Genomic DNA, 15,769 nt, shown 5'->3' with positions numbered 1-15,769 from the left:
AGTGCGGGGCTTGATCTCACCAGACCATGACCTGAGCCCAAAGCAAGAGTCGGATGCATAACCAACTGAGCCACCCAGGTGCCCCGATCTAGTGATTTCTATACCCCAAAGTGAGTGACCCTTTGGCTAATAACTTCAGATTATGTGAAGCAAAAGAGTAACTATCATGGCCACATAAAGCATTTATATCCCAGTGAGTCAGTAAGCATTCCTAATGCTATAGAAAGTTCTTAAAAAGAGCTACTGTGATCATGTGACTTGCTGACGCTTTTTCCAAGTCTGGCATGGATGTAATGTGCATAAACTATACACTGTCGAAGGCGGGAAGCTCCTCAAATAAAATCATAGGATCTTACTGCAAACTTCACATCGTGCAAGTATAAAAACTTTTCGTGGAAACAAAGTTATAACCAAAGTCGAAAAGAAAATAGATGCAGATTTGACTTTACAAACTTTGACCATCAGCCACAACACGAGTCAGTTGCAATGAGACGTGTGGTTGGCTCCAACCCACTTCAGGAAACGCTGCTTAGGGAACAGCAGGACTCCAGTAGCCAGCTTGGGGGCAGCCGCTATAAGGAAGCTGGAGATGGTGGGGAGGGGAGGAGAGGAGGCAGAAGGTTCTGGGAGACGGACGTGTGCAGAGGGCTCGAGGTCCTTCCTGCTCCTGAGAGGCTAGTCTCTGCCGAGGGCCCAAGTCCTCCCTTCCAGGTGGGGGCAGAGTCTTGGTGGATCTTGCTGCCACGTTCCCATGTATACTGGTCTGACCCGCGGGCACGGGCAGAGGGGAAGTGGCCGGGCCGCCCCCTCCCCCCAGGAAATCCTGCCCCTCCGCAGGCAGAAGGCATGCCCACCCCGCCCCTGCCTCCACAGCACCTTCTTTGTGGCCGTGGGGCAGGGAGAGGAGCCGTGGGCACAGCGGGGCCAGGGCAGGGGCAGGGGACGTCCCTGTCACTGCTCTTCCTCAGGGCGAGCACGCTGCATTTCCTCCAATGACGGGAACAGAACTCTACACGCCAAAAGCCAATCAGGACAGGATTTCTAGGCCGCTCTGGCTGCTCAGGCAGTTTGGGAGATGAACTTGAGCTCCAGTGCCAGGGTCTGTGGGGGATGATGGGATGGGGTTTAAAAACCGGCCAGGATGGTGGGTGGTCAATGAGCCAGACCCGGTCGTCAGCCTCCGTGGAAGCCTAGCGCACGGGGAGCTGGAGGCCAAGCCCACCTGGGAGAACCGTCTGCTACAGGGGCTGCGTTCGTTAGCCCAGAAGTTACAGAAGAACCAGCTCGGTCTCCAGGTCAGACAAGCTTGCTCCCCGGCTTTCATCACGGTGTAGCCTTTACACCTACACAGCGAGGCCAGTCGGGCGTCAGCCAGGAGGCAAACTTTACCTTTGGGAGCTGGGCGATGCCAGGAAAGTGACCGTGTCGGGCGGGATTAAAGAAGGCCCTGGAAGGATCCAGGGCTGAGCCCAGCGGGGCGGTGAGTGTCGGGCGGCCTCTAGCGGCCACTGCCGGTCACGCTGCTCGGCGGACACCTGACTCGCAGGGAGAAAAGACACTTCTTCCATTTCTTCCAAGGCAGCAGCGGTCGTGAGAATATAAAACAGATCCAGAAGCAAAAAGTGTCTGTAATTACATTTAGTATTTAGTCAAAGACACTAAATAGTTGTTTTGAGATACAAATAACTGAGGCTGATGCTTTTGAGGATATATTTATTAAATTCTAAAACCTTAAATAATTTTTATCAGACACATTCAAACGGAAAGAAAAACTAGGACAACTAGAAATTCAACATTTCTCAGAGGGTTGTGGGCGCCCTATTATTATTTAAATGTGTTTTTATTTTGCCTACAGGAAAGGTGAGCCGGTATCAATGACAGCATCACCAACTGGTGAACTTCATCTTGGCCTCCACTTGATGTCTTTTACCCCGTGGAAATGTCTTTTCAAAGCAGTGTTATCTGCCCATGGGGAATTTAAACAGGAGTCATCGTCATTTTCTTCCAATTTCTGGAAATAAATTATGTTTTACACAGGAAGGCATTTCAGGAAAGTGTTCTGCAACATGAACAGACTGAAGAAAGAACCCACGTCCAAACTCCCACTCCCGTCTCCCCAAAAGGATGCTCCCAGACTCTAATGCAGGTGGGATGCCTGGCAGGGTCCCGGGGGCCCTGGAGAGGCGGGAGCTCTAGAAACACCTCTCCCTACATCCTGCAGAACTCACGCCACCCCCCCCCCCGGCGGCCCCCCACGCACTTGGGTAAGGAAGGGGGTGAACGCCCGTGGCGCCAGCTCTGAAAACCTATCAGCCCGGTACCTTGAGCTCCTCCTGTCTTCTGTGATAATACAGCATCAGCTGCTTCTGCTCCGCACTGCTGATGATCGGTTCTCGGGCTGGGGCCCCTTGTCCCCTCTGCAAAGACGAGGGCAGAGCAGACTGTGGATTACAGCACTCTTACAGGGGCCACCCAGGAAGTTACAGTGAATGTTTTATAACCGCCTTTGCCGACTGCTACACATAAACTGGGGATCCGTTCTGATCATCAGGAGAGGCTTGGTCTCCAGCAGCCCCTCAACCCTGGGCTCTCATGGTGGACAGAGACCAGAGGCCGGGTAATGCCACCGGCCGCCGCGGGTCCAGTGGAGAAGGGAGAGAGATAATCATGGAGAAATGATTTAGGACAAAGCAGCCTCGCACGGATACGGCTCTACGCGATCTAGATCTGTAACGACTTCTGGCACATCCTCCTTGTTTACAGAGTATCAGTACTTTGAAAACTTGAAATCAGTGCTCTAGGCTGTAGTTTCCATTTTGAGAACCACTTTTAGTTACTTGCAGCCCTATTTCTAAGGTTGAAATTAGCATGGCTTATGTACACCCCCCCCCATTAAAACAAACTCCAGATATCGTCAAGCAATCCATACTGTCTTCCCGTTTTCGCTGTTCTACGTTAAGCCTGCACTAACGGGTTTAAAGTATTTGTAACAAAGAGACTAAGTGACATTTACTCTAATTTTTTATTGGCTGGAAAACAGTTAACAAAAAGCGGTGTCGTGTGAAAGCAAAAGTACTCACTTGCTGAATCTTGACGATAATTTTGGTTTTCTCATTTTTGCCCACATAGTCTGAAAGCTTCTTTGTTCTTCTGAGCTCCTTGGCCGCCCACCACAGTTGGGCCTCGGGTTCTTCAATAACATTCAGTCCTGCCTGGGGCCGTGGTCAGAACTGGCTTTAAGGTGCATCCGGACACTGGCCCACGCGTGTGATCCTCCCCCAGGTGCACGGAGCCTGGCTGGTCCCCCCTCCACCCGTGTGGGGCAGGGTCTGGCATCTCAGTCCCGCCCCACCTCCCCTCTCCCCACGGGCGACACCACCACCCCCACCGAACCAAAGCCCTTGCTCATTTTCATGCCTCTCCTGGTAGCTCCAGCTCTTGCCCTGACTTCGTCACCCTCCTGCTCTGGGAGGTGGGGAGCACCCTATCTCATGTGTACCCTCATCTCCAATACGAGGTCCTTCTCGGATGGATTTTGAGGGCACTGCCAGGAAAGAACACTGGAATCCAGCCCGGTTTTTACATCTAGGCACAATGGGGCTGTTTGTCTGCTTCTGCACAGCCCGCCTATTTAAGATGGCTCAGAGCCACAGGCACTGTCCAATGGGATAAAGGATAAATGAGAAAAACAAAGGAAAATGGAACGTAAATGCAGGAAAATAACATGAAGCAAAAGGTGAGGCTAGAACACAAAACTCCAGGCAAAGGGACCAATGAATGCACTTTGGGTAGAAACAGGCACGAGTTAGGTTTCTGGCTTCCCAGTGGCCAAAGAGAACGGGCAGGTTTTCAGTTACTCCTGCTGGGCAGCCCCACAAACCTCCTGCCCCTCCGTGTGCCCTCAACCACGAGCACTACCTTCAGGGTCTCCCCTAAACCCAGGGCTCTGCTCGGAAGCACAGCACGGCAGGACGGAAGGCTGCGTATGAAGCGAAACACGACGTCCAGGAGAGGAGGCCCAACTCTGCAGTGACCCACCCCACAGGACGCCCGAGAGCCACATACCTGAGTCCCAGACAAGTCTTCTTTATTTTCGAATTCCATCCGGATGGGATCGTATGGCGGCAGCCCCATGGGATAGACAATCATCACTGCACCTCGCAGCTGGTCCAAGGCGTCTTTCACCATCTCCATGGTAACACAGACTCCAGCTTCCACTTGTTTCTGAAGGGAGAGGGACAGGAATCATTCTGTACAACGGGACTGACCGATTCAGTAAGTACCGATCCGGTTCTCGTACCAGCCTCCTGCAGAGACGACTGCCACAGGACACAAAGGACTCCAATGGGGCTTGCTACCGAAGCCACCAACATCCTCGCGGGGCTTCTGCTGCGCCTGCCACGGCCTAGACCACCAAGCAGACTACGAGCGGGGCCGACGAGGGCAGTCAAGTGCGGAGGACACTCAGCAGCGCAGACCGAGGGGATCAGGCCGTGCCACGCCACGGTGGGGGGAAGGCGGAGCAGGCAGGTGGCGACAGGACCAGGAGAAGCAAAGAGCAGCAGGGAAGTGCAGCCAGTGCACCGGTGCCCAAGGGGGTTGGGGACGTCGGGGCTCGTGCTGGGGAGGCCAGGCTGAGGAATCTGCGCTGAGGACAGGCGGCGACGTCTCTCCCGGGCAGGAGCCTAACCTCGAGGTGGGTGAAGAAGGCTCCCGGCTGGGGGAGAGCAGGCAAATGCCCAGGAATTCCCTGAGTGGCAGGAATGTCTGTTACTCATAACGAACCCCTTTGGACCACACCAGAGTTTATGCTAATGAGGTGACCCACGTGGGACCTCATTTCAGGGAGAGGGAGCAGAGATTAGAGGGTTGAAACTTTCAGACCCAACCGCCATCACCATCCTGGCGGGGGGGGGGGGGGGGGGGAGGGAGGGGAGCTGGAGAGGAGTCCCGTGGCCCAGGATTTTATTACTCACGCCCACGTATTGAAACCCCGATAAAAATCCTGGGCATCGGAGCCCGGAGGAGCTTCCGGGGCGGGGAACACACTGCTATTCGAAGGCAGGTGCTGGGAATCCCAGGAGAGCGCCCACAGGCTCTGCACCCCGCACCCCAGACCTCGCCCTACATCTCTTCCACTCGGCGCCGAGTTGTGTCCTTTACAACAAAGCCATAGTCGTAAGGACAGCGCTCGCAGTGTGTTCTGTGAACTGGTGAACCAGGCGGGGGGTTGTGGGAACCTCCAGATTTACAGCCGGGACAGAAGCGCCGTGGGTTGCCTGGCGTCTGAAGGTGTGGGCTCTTGCCGGGGACCTTGCCCTTTCACTTGCGGGGTCTGCAGCAACACTGCATAGTTAGTGTCAAACCTGAACCCAGGCCTCCCGGTCGGTATCTGCAAGGCACCAAAAGGCTACCAGGGCGCCTTCAATAAAGCGGTGGCTGTGGCAACGGAAGGCGCTGGGTTGTCGCCATCGTGGGACAGACGGTACAGGACCTGAGGTAAGGCTCACGGGGGGGGGGGGACAACAGCCTGTGTCATCGAGGCACCGGTGGCTCTGCCAACACCAAGTGGCAAGTCTGCAGGAAGTGCTTCTCCTTGGGTCCAGAGCACAGGGAGGAGCGAGGAATCGAACTCTCGGCTCTAGGAAACCTGAGCTTCCTCGAGGGCTTTAGGGAAGAAGTGTCTAGGAACCAGGTGCAGGCGAAGGAAGGCATCAGGGGGAGGAGACAGATTGGAGTTCCCTGCGGAGGCAGACTGTGCATTTGGAGGAGGAGGTAAAACACTGGGGGGAGGGGCAAGGAGAGAGAAGAGGACCCAGGAGAAAGTGCTTCGATAAACACTCAACGTGGTGAGGGGCAAGAGAAAGGGCACTCAGGGAGCTGGGAGGGGACAGGAGGGTCCTCGACGTGCTCAGAGGACAGTGTCAGACAGAAAAGCCTCCGACCTGCGAAGCGAAGGGGTGGCCCTGAGATGACCGTCTCTGTGGGGGAAGGAAACAGAGGCCGGGTCCTGAGACACCCAGGAGGTTCCGGGCCACGCATGTGGCGGTACGTCTGCTCCGGGAAGCTCGCTGGGAGGGACAGGGCGGTGTGAGGGTGAAGCCGCAGAGAACTGATTTCTGGAGAAGGAAAGAGGCCTGGGTGCACTCATAGCGTAGATGTAGCCCACAGAACAGGAGGCACTGAAAACATCACCCCCATCCTGGGTTTCCGGGCGAGCAACAGTGGGGGCAGCAGCAGAAATAGGGGAGAGCCTGGGGCATGGGGGGGGGATTAGACACAGATCAGAGTCTCCAGGGAGGGATGAGAAGAGGACCTTGCAGGAGGGACAGAGAACTGAGGGCTCCTGCCAAGACAGCCTTGACCGCCGTGCCACGCCGGAAGGAAGGAGGCAGGCAGGGCAGGACGCAGGCCATTTGGAGCCTCAGAGCCCGGGGCCTGCTGCCCACGGCCAGCCGACTGGGGCCCAGCTGGGCGAGGATGGGTTAGGGAAGCAGCGTTAGTGGGGCGGCGTGGCCGGGCGGGGGCTCAGGGATGGGGAAGGGGGACGGGAGGTCCTGCGCTAAAGGGGGCCATTCTGGGTGACGGTGCTCTAATCTGACCGAGTGGCGGACTAGTAAGACAGGAGGAGGAGTGACCGCAGGAGTCCTGTGGCAGGGACGCCCAGGTCCCAGAGGGGGTTGAGGGGGGCAGGGCGGATGTGTGGCCTGAGGGAGGAAGGTGGACCGTGCCCTGGGGGCCCAGATCCCAACTCTCTAAAGCTCTGTTCTCATCTGTGAAACAGAGGGGATATTCCTGCCTTGCTTGCTCGCAGGAGGCTCACGAGATTGTTTCGGGAGTCACAGATCCCCAGAAAACATGTCAGGTCTTCCCGTCAGAGGCTTATGCCAGAGGATGGGTGTGCAGAGCTCCCAGATACGGGATCACGTGAGGGAAGTCTTTCTGCTCAGAAAACGTCGCCCACCGCCACCAACATTAACTCAGCGCGGGTGAGTCATTTTCTGTACAAGCTCCACGAAATGCCAAGGGCAGTGATCCCTGGCCAGGTAACACGGCAGGGTGACAGAGGAACGCCGGTGCGGCTTCAGGGCAGCAGACGCCCCAATGACCTGGTCTCCTGCTCTCAGCAGAGGGACACCTCAGGAAAAGGGGCCACAGAGACAGTGGTCTCGTTCCCGAGGAGCCACCGCGTCTGGATGGTCCACCATCTCTCACTCTCCCCATGATGAACCTCCGGCCACAGGACTCGAACCTTCTCCTGCTTGCCCCACAGTGCTAACTGTCCCCACCGTGGCCAGCTCTGGAGAGGGGACGGTGATGTGCACTGCATTTCTGGAGGCGGCGTGGGAAGGGCCCCGGGCGAGAAGTCAGGCCGGCCACTCGGGAGCCCTGCAACTTTGGGCAAATCACTTCAGCAAAGGACTGGAGCCCGAGAAGCCTCCCTGTAAATTCGGAGACAACCACGTAAGAAGATCCACAAGCAAAGAGACCCGGAAAGGATTTCCACAGCAGACAGTGAGGGGAGTGAAGGGTGCAGAGCAGTGTCCAGGCCACGATTTTCCTCACACGCCCTGACACGTGCTAGTTTGATCAGGTGTTAACAGTTACGATCAATACTGTAAAAAAAAAAAAAAAGGTTCTAGGATCAAAGGCATTTTGCAAACACTGGGCTGAACCAAAGCCTTCCTTGTCGGACTTGAGAGCTTTTGCTAAATTAATAGGCACTGAAGAGCAGTCATTCCTGAAGCATTTAAAGGATTAGTTAAGAGCTTGAAGAATTAAGGACACGTTGGTTTAGAAGTAATTTTGCCCATGGGGCGCCTGGGTGGCTCAGTCGGTCATGATCAGGTCAGGTCAGGTCATGATCTCCCCATCCGTGGGTTCGGGCCCCGTGTCGGGCTCTGGCTGACAGCTCGGAGCCTGGAGCCTGTTTCGGATTCTGTGTCTCCCTCTCTCTCTGCCCTTCCCCACTCACGCTCTGTCTCTGAAAAATGAATAAACTTAAAAAAAAAAATGTAAAAAGAAGTAATTTTGCCCAGGGATGCCTGGGTGGCTCGTCGGTTAAGCTTTTTTTTTTTTTGTTTTTTGTTTTTCTTTATTTATTTTTGAGACAGAGAGAGACAGAGCATGAGCAGGGGAGGGGCAGACAGAGAGGGAGACACAGAATTTGAAGCAGGCTCCTGCACAGAGCCCGATGTGGGTCTCAAACTCATGAACCGTGAGATCATGACCTGAGCCGAAGTCAGACGCTCAACCAGGAGCCACCCAGGCGCCCCTAAAGTCAGTTAAGCTTCTAACTTCTGGCTCAGGTCATGATCTCGCAGTCCGTGAGTTTGAGCCCTGCATCAGGCCCTGTGCTGACAGCTCAGAGCCTGGAGCCTACTGCAGATTCTGTGTCTCCCTCTCTCTCTCTAAAAAATCAATAAACATTGAAAAAGAAATTAAAAAAAAAAAAAGTGATTTTGCCCAGTGATCAGTAGGAAAAGAAAAAAAAAAAGTTATCCACTGAGAAGGCTGGAATGGGGGGCGGGGGGTAGCAACGCCCAGGGCCAACACATAAATAAAGCAACTGACAGACAAAACAATTATTCAAACATCCTAATACTCTTTTCCTCCAGGGTCACATTACCTGCACTGTCAGGTATGACCTCTGCTTCTCCTTCTATGAAACAGCTTCTGCGTAAGTACTAGTGACCATCGCCAAAAAGTAATTCGTAGCAGCACGAACTCCAGCAATCAAATATCCACGGAGCTCTTACAGGGTCACGATGTTTACGTTTCACTTTCTCAAGTTCTCCCAACATCACGTACCCATCAGCTCGTGGTGGTGCCACACGCACTACACAGTGTCCCACAAGTCCACGTCGTACTCGCGCAGGCCAGGCACCCTTTCTGCCTGACCCGGGAGACCGGGAGGATTCAGGACAGCTGTCACCAATACGAAAAGGAAAAGCGACCACCCACACCCAAAGAGGCTGGTCCTTGCCTTGCCCCGGGACGGCTAGAAAAAGAACAGGCTGGGCCGCAGATAACTCCACTCTGGAGTAAGTGGGAGTCTGTATTTCAAATGACAGGCCTTAGGGCTTCATTTAAAAAAGCTAACCTTCGATATGATTGCTCTGGCCTCTTCTATGGTCTTCTTTAACACTTCCTTCATCTTTTCATTTGGAGCTGTGGAAATAGAACCGGGAAGAGGGAGAGAAACAGCTATCTTTAAAGGTCTTCTGGGGGAGGGGAGAGGGAAAAACTAACGAACGAAACCAAAACAAACAAACCCCCAAAACCCTTAGAAGTCCTAATCCCTCCTGGCCAAGTCAGGGAGCAAGGACCCGAGAGGAGGACACTCGTGGAATTCAGGTGAGGGACACAGGGAAGGTGGCTGTGAGAAGCTGGGAAGGCTCTCAAAGCTTTGCTTTATTTATTTATTTTTTTTTAAGTTTCTTTATTTTTGAGTGAGAGAGAGAAAGATTGTGCGCAAGCGACGGAGAGGCAGAGAGAGAGGGAGACAGGATCGGAAGCGGGCTCTGCGCTGTTAGCAGAGGGGCTAACGTGGGGCTGGAACTCACGACCCATAAGATCATGACCTGAGCCGAAGTCGGAGGCTTAACCGATTGAGCCACCCAGGAGCCCCACAGAGCTTCAACTTCTTAATAAATACAAGTATGAATTAAGACACTGAAAACACTAGAAACATAAAGTTGTGTTAGAATAGAAATGGTTAATTTAAGATAATATTGGTTTAAAGGTGAATAATGAACCATTAACTGGTTCTCAGGACATACTATTATTTTTTTTCAGTGATGCAATTCGTTCTAAAAAGCACAAATATCTTGGGACGTCTGGGTGGCTCAGTCGGTTAAGCGTCTGACTCTTGATTTCGGCTCAGGTCATGATCCCAGGGTCGTGGGATCGAGCCCCAAATCAGGCTCTGTGCTGACAGCACGGATCCTGCTCGGGATTCTCTCTCTCCTTCTCTCTGCTCCTCCCCCTGCTTAACGCTTTCTCTCTCAAAGTAAATAAACATTAAAAAAAAAAAAAAAAAAAAGCAAAAACATCTCTCCAAATTGACAATGAGTTTACATTATGAAAAGCTGTGGAAGACAGCCAACCATTTTCCAGGCTAAAACCCACCCGAAATAACACTAAAAATTCCTATCATCTTCACTATTTTTTTTACAAAAATATTTTTTGAGCCTGTCAAGTCCTTGTAGGGACACTTTTGTATTTCTTTTGCTCCTCACAGTGTTCTAGCACAGTAGATGCGTAGGTGCTTAGGTGTTTGTTAAACGATCAATTACGGGCTTTTAAACGGGGCCTTTTAATCAGGTTAAAAGGGATAAGCCATCAAAATGGACTCCCGTCTTTTTTCCTTGAAATTCCACACGATCAACCGCACGCTAAAGGGGGAATGATTTCAGAATGCTGACATGGGCTGAGACGTTTTACACCACAGAGGGCCGTGCCCTCGATTCAAGGGGAGACCATGTGCCGACACTCATCGCCTCTGTTCACACAGAATCTCTAGCCAAACCCTAGTAGCTGCAAACCGTAACAGAACAGAACCCTCAATACATTGTCAATGATTGCCCCCCAAAACTATTCGGTCGAACCGTATTCAATTTTCACCATTTGTTACCTACAAAACTGGCAGCTTCAGGTGGTTCATCTGAGGTAAAAGCTAGCAGCACCTTAGTAAAGAAAGAGCAAGAAGACAGATGCTTCCTCGACCTACCCGATTCATTCTGGATTTGCACGGTACCACGGGAGTCGGTTACACAGTGCGGTATTTCATATGTTTGTACAGAAAACTGAGGTCTGTGTTTTTTGGTTGTTTTTTTTTTTTGTTTTGTTTTTTTTTAATGTTTATTTTATTAGAGAGAGAGAGAGACAGAGCAGGAGCAGGAGCGGGGCAGAGAGAGAGGGAGACACAGAATCTGAAGCAGGCTCCAGGCTCTGAGCTGTCAGCACAAAGCCGACGCGGGGCTCGAACCCATGAACCATGAGATCATGACCTGAGCTGAAGTTGGACGCTTAACCAACTGAGCCACCCAGGTGCCCCCCGAGGTCCGTGTTTCCACGTGAAATTGCCACCTGCATACTTCCTGCTATGCTCGCGCGTGCACACAGAAGACACAGGCTGGATTACCTTGCCCATTCCTTCGGCCGATGTCATCCTTTTTAAATACCGAGCCCCCACTGGGTACACACTTTTCACCCCATTCATCCCTTAATTTCAATTCTTCAATCTGGTCATCAGTCAGTCCTTGCATATTAGGGGGGAGAAATATGCCGTGTTCTGCCAATTCTTCCATTTCTTAAAAATAAGAGAAAGTTACACAGTATGCATCACAATTATCATCACAACACCTTACACCTCAGTGAAATGTAGGCTCCCTGGGGGTCAGGGGTCTTGCCCAGCGGCTCCCTATTTTATTTAGCAAATGCTTAGATACCACTTGGTTTGGGCCAGGCCTGTCCTTGACCTTTGACACACGGTCGCCCATTTGTCCTAGGTCAGCAGCGGCACCGAGTTTAGGAGCTCACCGTGGTCGCGGGCAGCAGGGGCTGCAGGCTCTGTGCGCGAATCTTCTGCTGGGCTGTACCTTCTGGGACTCAGGGGGCACAAGTTAAAATTGACTGCCGGTCTGAATACATATCCACCAAGGGCGTTACAATTCCCGAGCGTGTTCATGTAGATTATTGCATTTCGCCTTGTGAGGCGGCAAGAGAATCCTCCACATCCTGGTCTTCCCTCATTTACAGCCCTGTCACCTGAGGCTTGCAACTTCAGAGACCTACTTTCTAAATAATTTGTGTAATAAATCTGGTCAGTGGAGAGGATTTCAGGCAATTCACACCCTTCCAAAGAGGCCGAGATGGGACTAGACTTTGGTGTTCTGGTATCATGTTCACTATGCAAAAGCGTGGCTTTGTATTTTTCCAATCCCATATATATCCACCCCAAAACTAACCCACACTTCAACCTTGCAAAATCGCTTGCCCTTCCTTCCTCCCTCCCTCCCTCCCTCCCTCCGAGTTTCCATAGCACTGTAGGAAGACACCAGGTGGCTTGTAATAATACAACACTACAAAACAAATGGTGTAACTTAATGGGGTCTTTATTGTCTCTCTCCCTACCAGACACTAAGCATCTGGGGGCCAGGGGCTGGTCTCCTTACCCTGGTCTCTGGCAGGCAGAGCCCTGGGGCCTGCCTGAATCACAGTGGGCAATGGGAGCTACAGAATAAATGAGTGAGCCACTAGCACGACTCGTAATATTTAGCAGCACATTTTCAATTGATAATTTTATAGAAAAAGAAGTTGGAGTCACTTTTCTCCCCAAATGTTTTAAATAAAGAAGGAAAACATTTAATACTGAGCTGGTTTTGGAATCAGTAAATTTTCTAAGAAACTCTATGTATGCGCCATAAAGGCAGAAACCATAACCCTTAAGGAGTTCTCCACGGCACAAAAATCACGTATTACAGAAACACTAGACCACATCTGGAGTATCACCATGGGAGCACAAATCGGGAGTACCTCGCTCGAGGCGGAAAGTCGCCAGACAGCGCTGCTCTAGAGCGTTCGAGAGGAGTGACCAAACGTTGTAATAGGAGAAACAGGCTTGTGTTTCCTGGAGAAGGGCAAGGGACGCCAAGATTGCTCTTCCCACCCTCGGGAGGTGGGGGCGTCCCAAAGTCAGGTGCTCCCCCACCGGGAGGCGCTCCACTCCAGGCGTCTCGACAGAGTGATTTCCTTCCACTACACCTGCTCTCGGCCCGGGTGTTTCGGCTCCCCCGCGTTAGCCCGTCTCCCCGGCTACTTCACACCCTGCCCCGCGGGCTTCGGTGCGCACTTGGCCTTGCCCGCACGCGGGGTGCCGGCGTCACTCCGCTCTCCGCGGGACCCCGGCGGACTGTCCCCTCTCGAGCTCGCCGGCCGCACGTCTTTGCAAATCTTCGCAAACCTGACCCTCTCCGCCCAGCCGGCCCGAGAAAGTCTTGCGGCTCCCGCCCCACTTCCCCATCCCGGATGGGCCGTTTCTCCCCGCCCCGGCGCGGGCTCCACGGTCCCGGCCGCAGACTCGCCGCGCCGCTGGGCCGCACCTGAGCAGACGCGCTGCACCTTGAGCCGCGCGTTGTAGACCCGGGTCACCTGCACCGTGAGCTCCTCCAGCTCCGTGCTCCCCGGCGCCTGCAGCAGGAACTGGCTCTCGTCGCCCCGCTTCACGTGCAGCAGAACCATGGCGGCCCCGGAGACCCCGCCGAGGCGGCGAGGAGGCCCGGGATGCGCGGCCCGCCGTAAGCCGAGGCCGAGGAGCGACCGCCACCTAACCGCTGCTTGGAGTCCGGAACTCGGGGCTCGCGCACCCGCGGGGCCGAGAGGGGGAAGGCCCTCACTCCCGGAAGTGCCTGTTGCCAGGAGCAACAGGGAAACACTGGGGCCGCCAGCGCCAGTCAGAAGCCGAGGGTGGAGAAGGCGCAGCGCGCGGGGGCGGGGCCGAAGCTCCCGGAAGCAGGTGCTGCCGGGCAACGATCCACTCGGTCCGAGACGGCCGCCGTCCAGTGCCGCCCCCCGCCCGGCAGGATTCGTACTGCGCCGTTCCCGGAAGTGCCCGTTGTCGGGGCAACCGCCCAACACAGCCCAAGCTATCGGCGGGGAGCGCGGAACGCCCCGTCCACTCTCCCGGGCCCGAGGTTCCACCTAGAGAGATGTGTGGGGCGGGGGGAGGGGTGCGGTGGTGGGCACCCTCAGACGCCGAGCCCTGAAGCGGGTCCCCGCTGCCGCTACAAGTCCCGGCGGCGTTTCCGCCGCTGTCACTCACCACTTCCGGAAGTGCTTCCCGCTGTTTCCGGTCTGGAGATGTTCGCGGCGGGGGGCGGGGTGGTTCGCGCGGGGTGCGGGGTGTGAGCATCGAGGGGCGGGAAAAAGTGTGCGTCCTCCTCTGTGCGGGCTAATTCGGATTCGCCTATCTAGGGTGGCTCTAGCGGCTGCTGCCGGAGCCACCGTGCCCAAACTATCCAGCCAGCCACCGCCCGAAAAATTCTTATTGAACAGGCGCTATTTCTTCCAGGCGTGGGTGACACCGCGGAAAGGCCAGGGTCACTGCTGTCAGGGAGTTTATATCCCAGTGGAAGTGAGAAAGAGAAAACAAAATATAAGGGACAAGGCAGATTCAGGTAGAAGCATAAAGAAAACCAAATTGGGTGACATTTGCACTTAGTCTTTGATACAAGGTGCCACCAAAGCTACGTAAGATAGTGCAAGGCTTCAACCCTCGTTATCTCCTTCGAAAGGCCATTGCCCGATCTGAATATTGCAAACACCTGCTACTTTGTACTCCTGAAACTTTGGCTCTCCCCATTGGAACTTCATCCCTGGGGTCTCCGGGGCAGAGTGGATAGTGTGTGACTATGGGCTTGGAAATGCCAAAAACCAATTCGGGGTCTCATATGAAGACTGTTAGACTGGTCCTAGACAGGGTATGGAGCCCAGCGAGCAGATGTGTTTTCACCTCTAGTATTGGGGCAGGGACCACGCAGACCCTGGAACATGCGGTACTGGGCAGAATGGTAAATGTCTCTGTTCTCAGAGGGAGAAGGGGACCTACTGTGTTCTCTGAGCTCCTGAGTGCTGGCCATAAGGTCATCCCCCTGTTTTTCCTGAATCTGATTCTGTACCCCTAAGCCAACCAAGCTTACAACTTGGTTGAAAGTGTCTTGCTTTCTAGGTGGTGAGAACCATTTATGCGCAAACTCCTATATTACAGGGTCTCTGGGTGTAAGTTTTAAAATTAACAAAGCGTGGAAAACTCATGTGCTGGCCATCCCGTTTCGTTTAAGTATGTAGTTTATTATTTGGTAGAAAGTATGTAGTTTATTCCTCACTTGGTAGGAAAACACTCCATAGACCAAGCGCTTGCAGTGTCTTTAATCTTTGTCAGCACTGATATTTGCCGGTGTAGTCCTGCTAACTTTTATTAACATTCCTTTCAGTGTCCTCTTTCAGTCTTTTTTTTTTTTTCCCCCCTCATACAGGCCATGTCTTACAAATTTGCACGTAGCTTTTTCTCAGTGTGGTTTCGGTAATCCTAAATCGTACCAAAGACCCTCTCTTGTCTTGGCACGACTCGAGCGGGTTACTGAATTTGAAGACAAAAGGTGGTATGTGTGTGCTCTTGAGCAGTGTGGCTACTTTTCTCTGAATATTTTAGGCGCTGTTGCCTTTCTAGGGTGAAGGGCATCTTATGACCATTTGTACCTAATGAAGCGATACATTAGGGATGAATGCTGTGGTCTAGATAATAGGTCATTCATGTTGGCTGTTAGATATCTGGCAGTGAGGGAGGAAAAGAACAGATTTTTAGTCTACTGAAAAAAACCTTTTTTTTTTTTTTAAGGCCCTAACAACATTAGAGATACATTTAAAGTTCCCACACAGCCCTCTCTGATTCCGTTCTCTTCTTCCCCTTCTCCAAAGGTAACTACTATGCTGAATTTATCATTCCCGTTGGCTGTTGTCATACCATCAACACATACGTGTATGTCTCCCTAAAGAATAGAGGATATTTTTCATGTTTTAACTTTTATAGAAATGTCATATTGTATTGTTTTCTAACTTACACAGTGGTCTACTGTCCAAATCTGTCACTCCATTCCCGGTGACGATTAGTGTATTTCTAGTTTTTACCATTACGAACATTGCCCGTCCTGTTCCACGTGCGCTAGAATTTCTCTACAAGTCAGATTTCTTGGGATAGAGCATATGG

At 52.9% G+C, this 15,769-nt stretch overlaps 1 protein-coding gene across 3 annotated transcripts; it reads right to left on the bottom strand.

Moving 5' to 3' along the window:
- Positions 1-169: 169 nt before the first annotated feature.
- CFAP298 (cilia and flagella associated protein 298) lies at positions 170-13,833 on the bottom strand. 3 transcript variants are annotated; one of them, XM_045436852.1, is made up of 7 exons: positions 13,107-13,399; positions 11,147-11,314; positions 9,104-9,171; positions 4,066-4,224; positions 3,081-3,212; positions 2,322-2,417; positions 170-1,626 (listed from the first exon to the last, which is right to left on the bottom strand). In XM_045436852.1, exons 1-7 carry the CDS (start codon positions 13,243-13,245, stop codon positions 1,516-1,518), a joined length of 873 nt encoding a protein of 290 aa, XP_045292808.1. In that variant the 5' UTR covers positions 13,246-13,399; the 3' UTR covers positions 170-1,515. The 3 variants fall into 3 exon arrangements, with proteins under 3 accessions (XP_045292808.1, XP_045292807.1, XP_045292809.1); XM_045436851.1 differs by lacking the exon at positions 170-1,626 and adding an exon at positions 1,697-2,011 and having other exon boundaries at positions 13,107-13,833; XM_045436853.1 differs by lacking the exons at positions 170-1,626; positions 9,104-9,171; positions 13,107-13,399 and adding an exon at positions 1,697-2,011 and having other exon boundaries at positions 11,147-11,224.
- Between the last annotated feature and the right edge of the window lie 1,936 nt (positions 13,834-15,769).

Source organism: Leopardus geoffroyi, chromosome C2, assembly GCF_018350155.1.
Source record: "Leopardus geoffroyi isolate Oge1 chromosome C2, O.geoffroyi_Oge1_pat1.0, whole genome shotgun sequence".
Taxonomy (NCBI): domain Eukaryota; kingdom Metazoa; phylum Chordata; class Mammalia; order Carnivora; family Felidae; genus Leopardus; species Leopardus geoffroyi.
This window is presented reverse-complemented; position numbering and strand designations above follow the sequence as displayed.

Bases quoted from the DNA above. Each gene is read 5' to 3' on its own strand.
- CFAP298 (XM_045436851.1), bottom strand. From the start codon at position 13,245: ATGGTTCTGCTGCACGTGAAGCGGGGCGACGAGAGCCAGTTCCTGCTG. The intron at 9,172-11,146 runs GTAATCCAGCCT...CTATTTCCACAG, and splicing joins CGGCCGAAGGAATGGGCAAG to CTCCAAATGAAAAGATGAAG. The intron at 3,213-4,065 runs GTATGTGGCTCT...CCACGGCCCCAG, and splicing joins AAGACTTGTCTGGGACTCAG to GCAGGACTGAATGTTATTGA.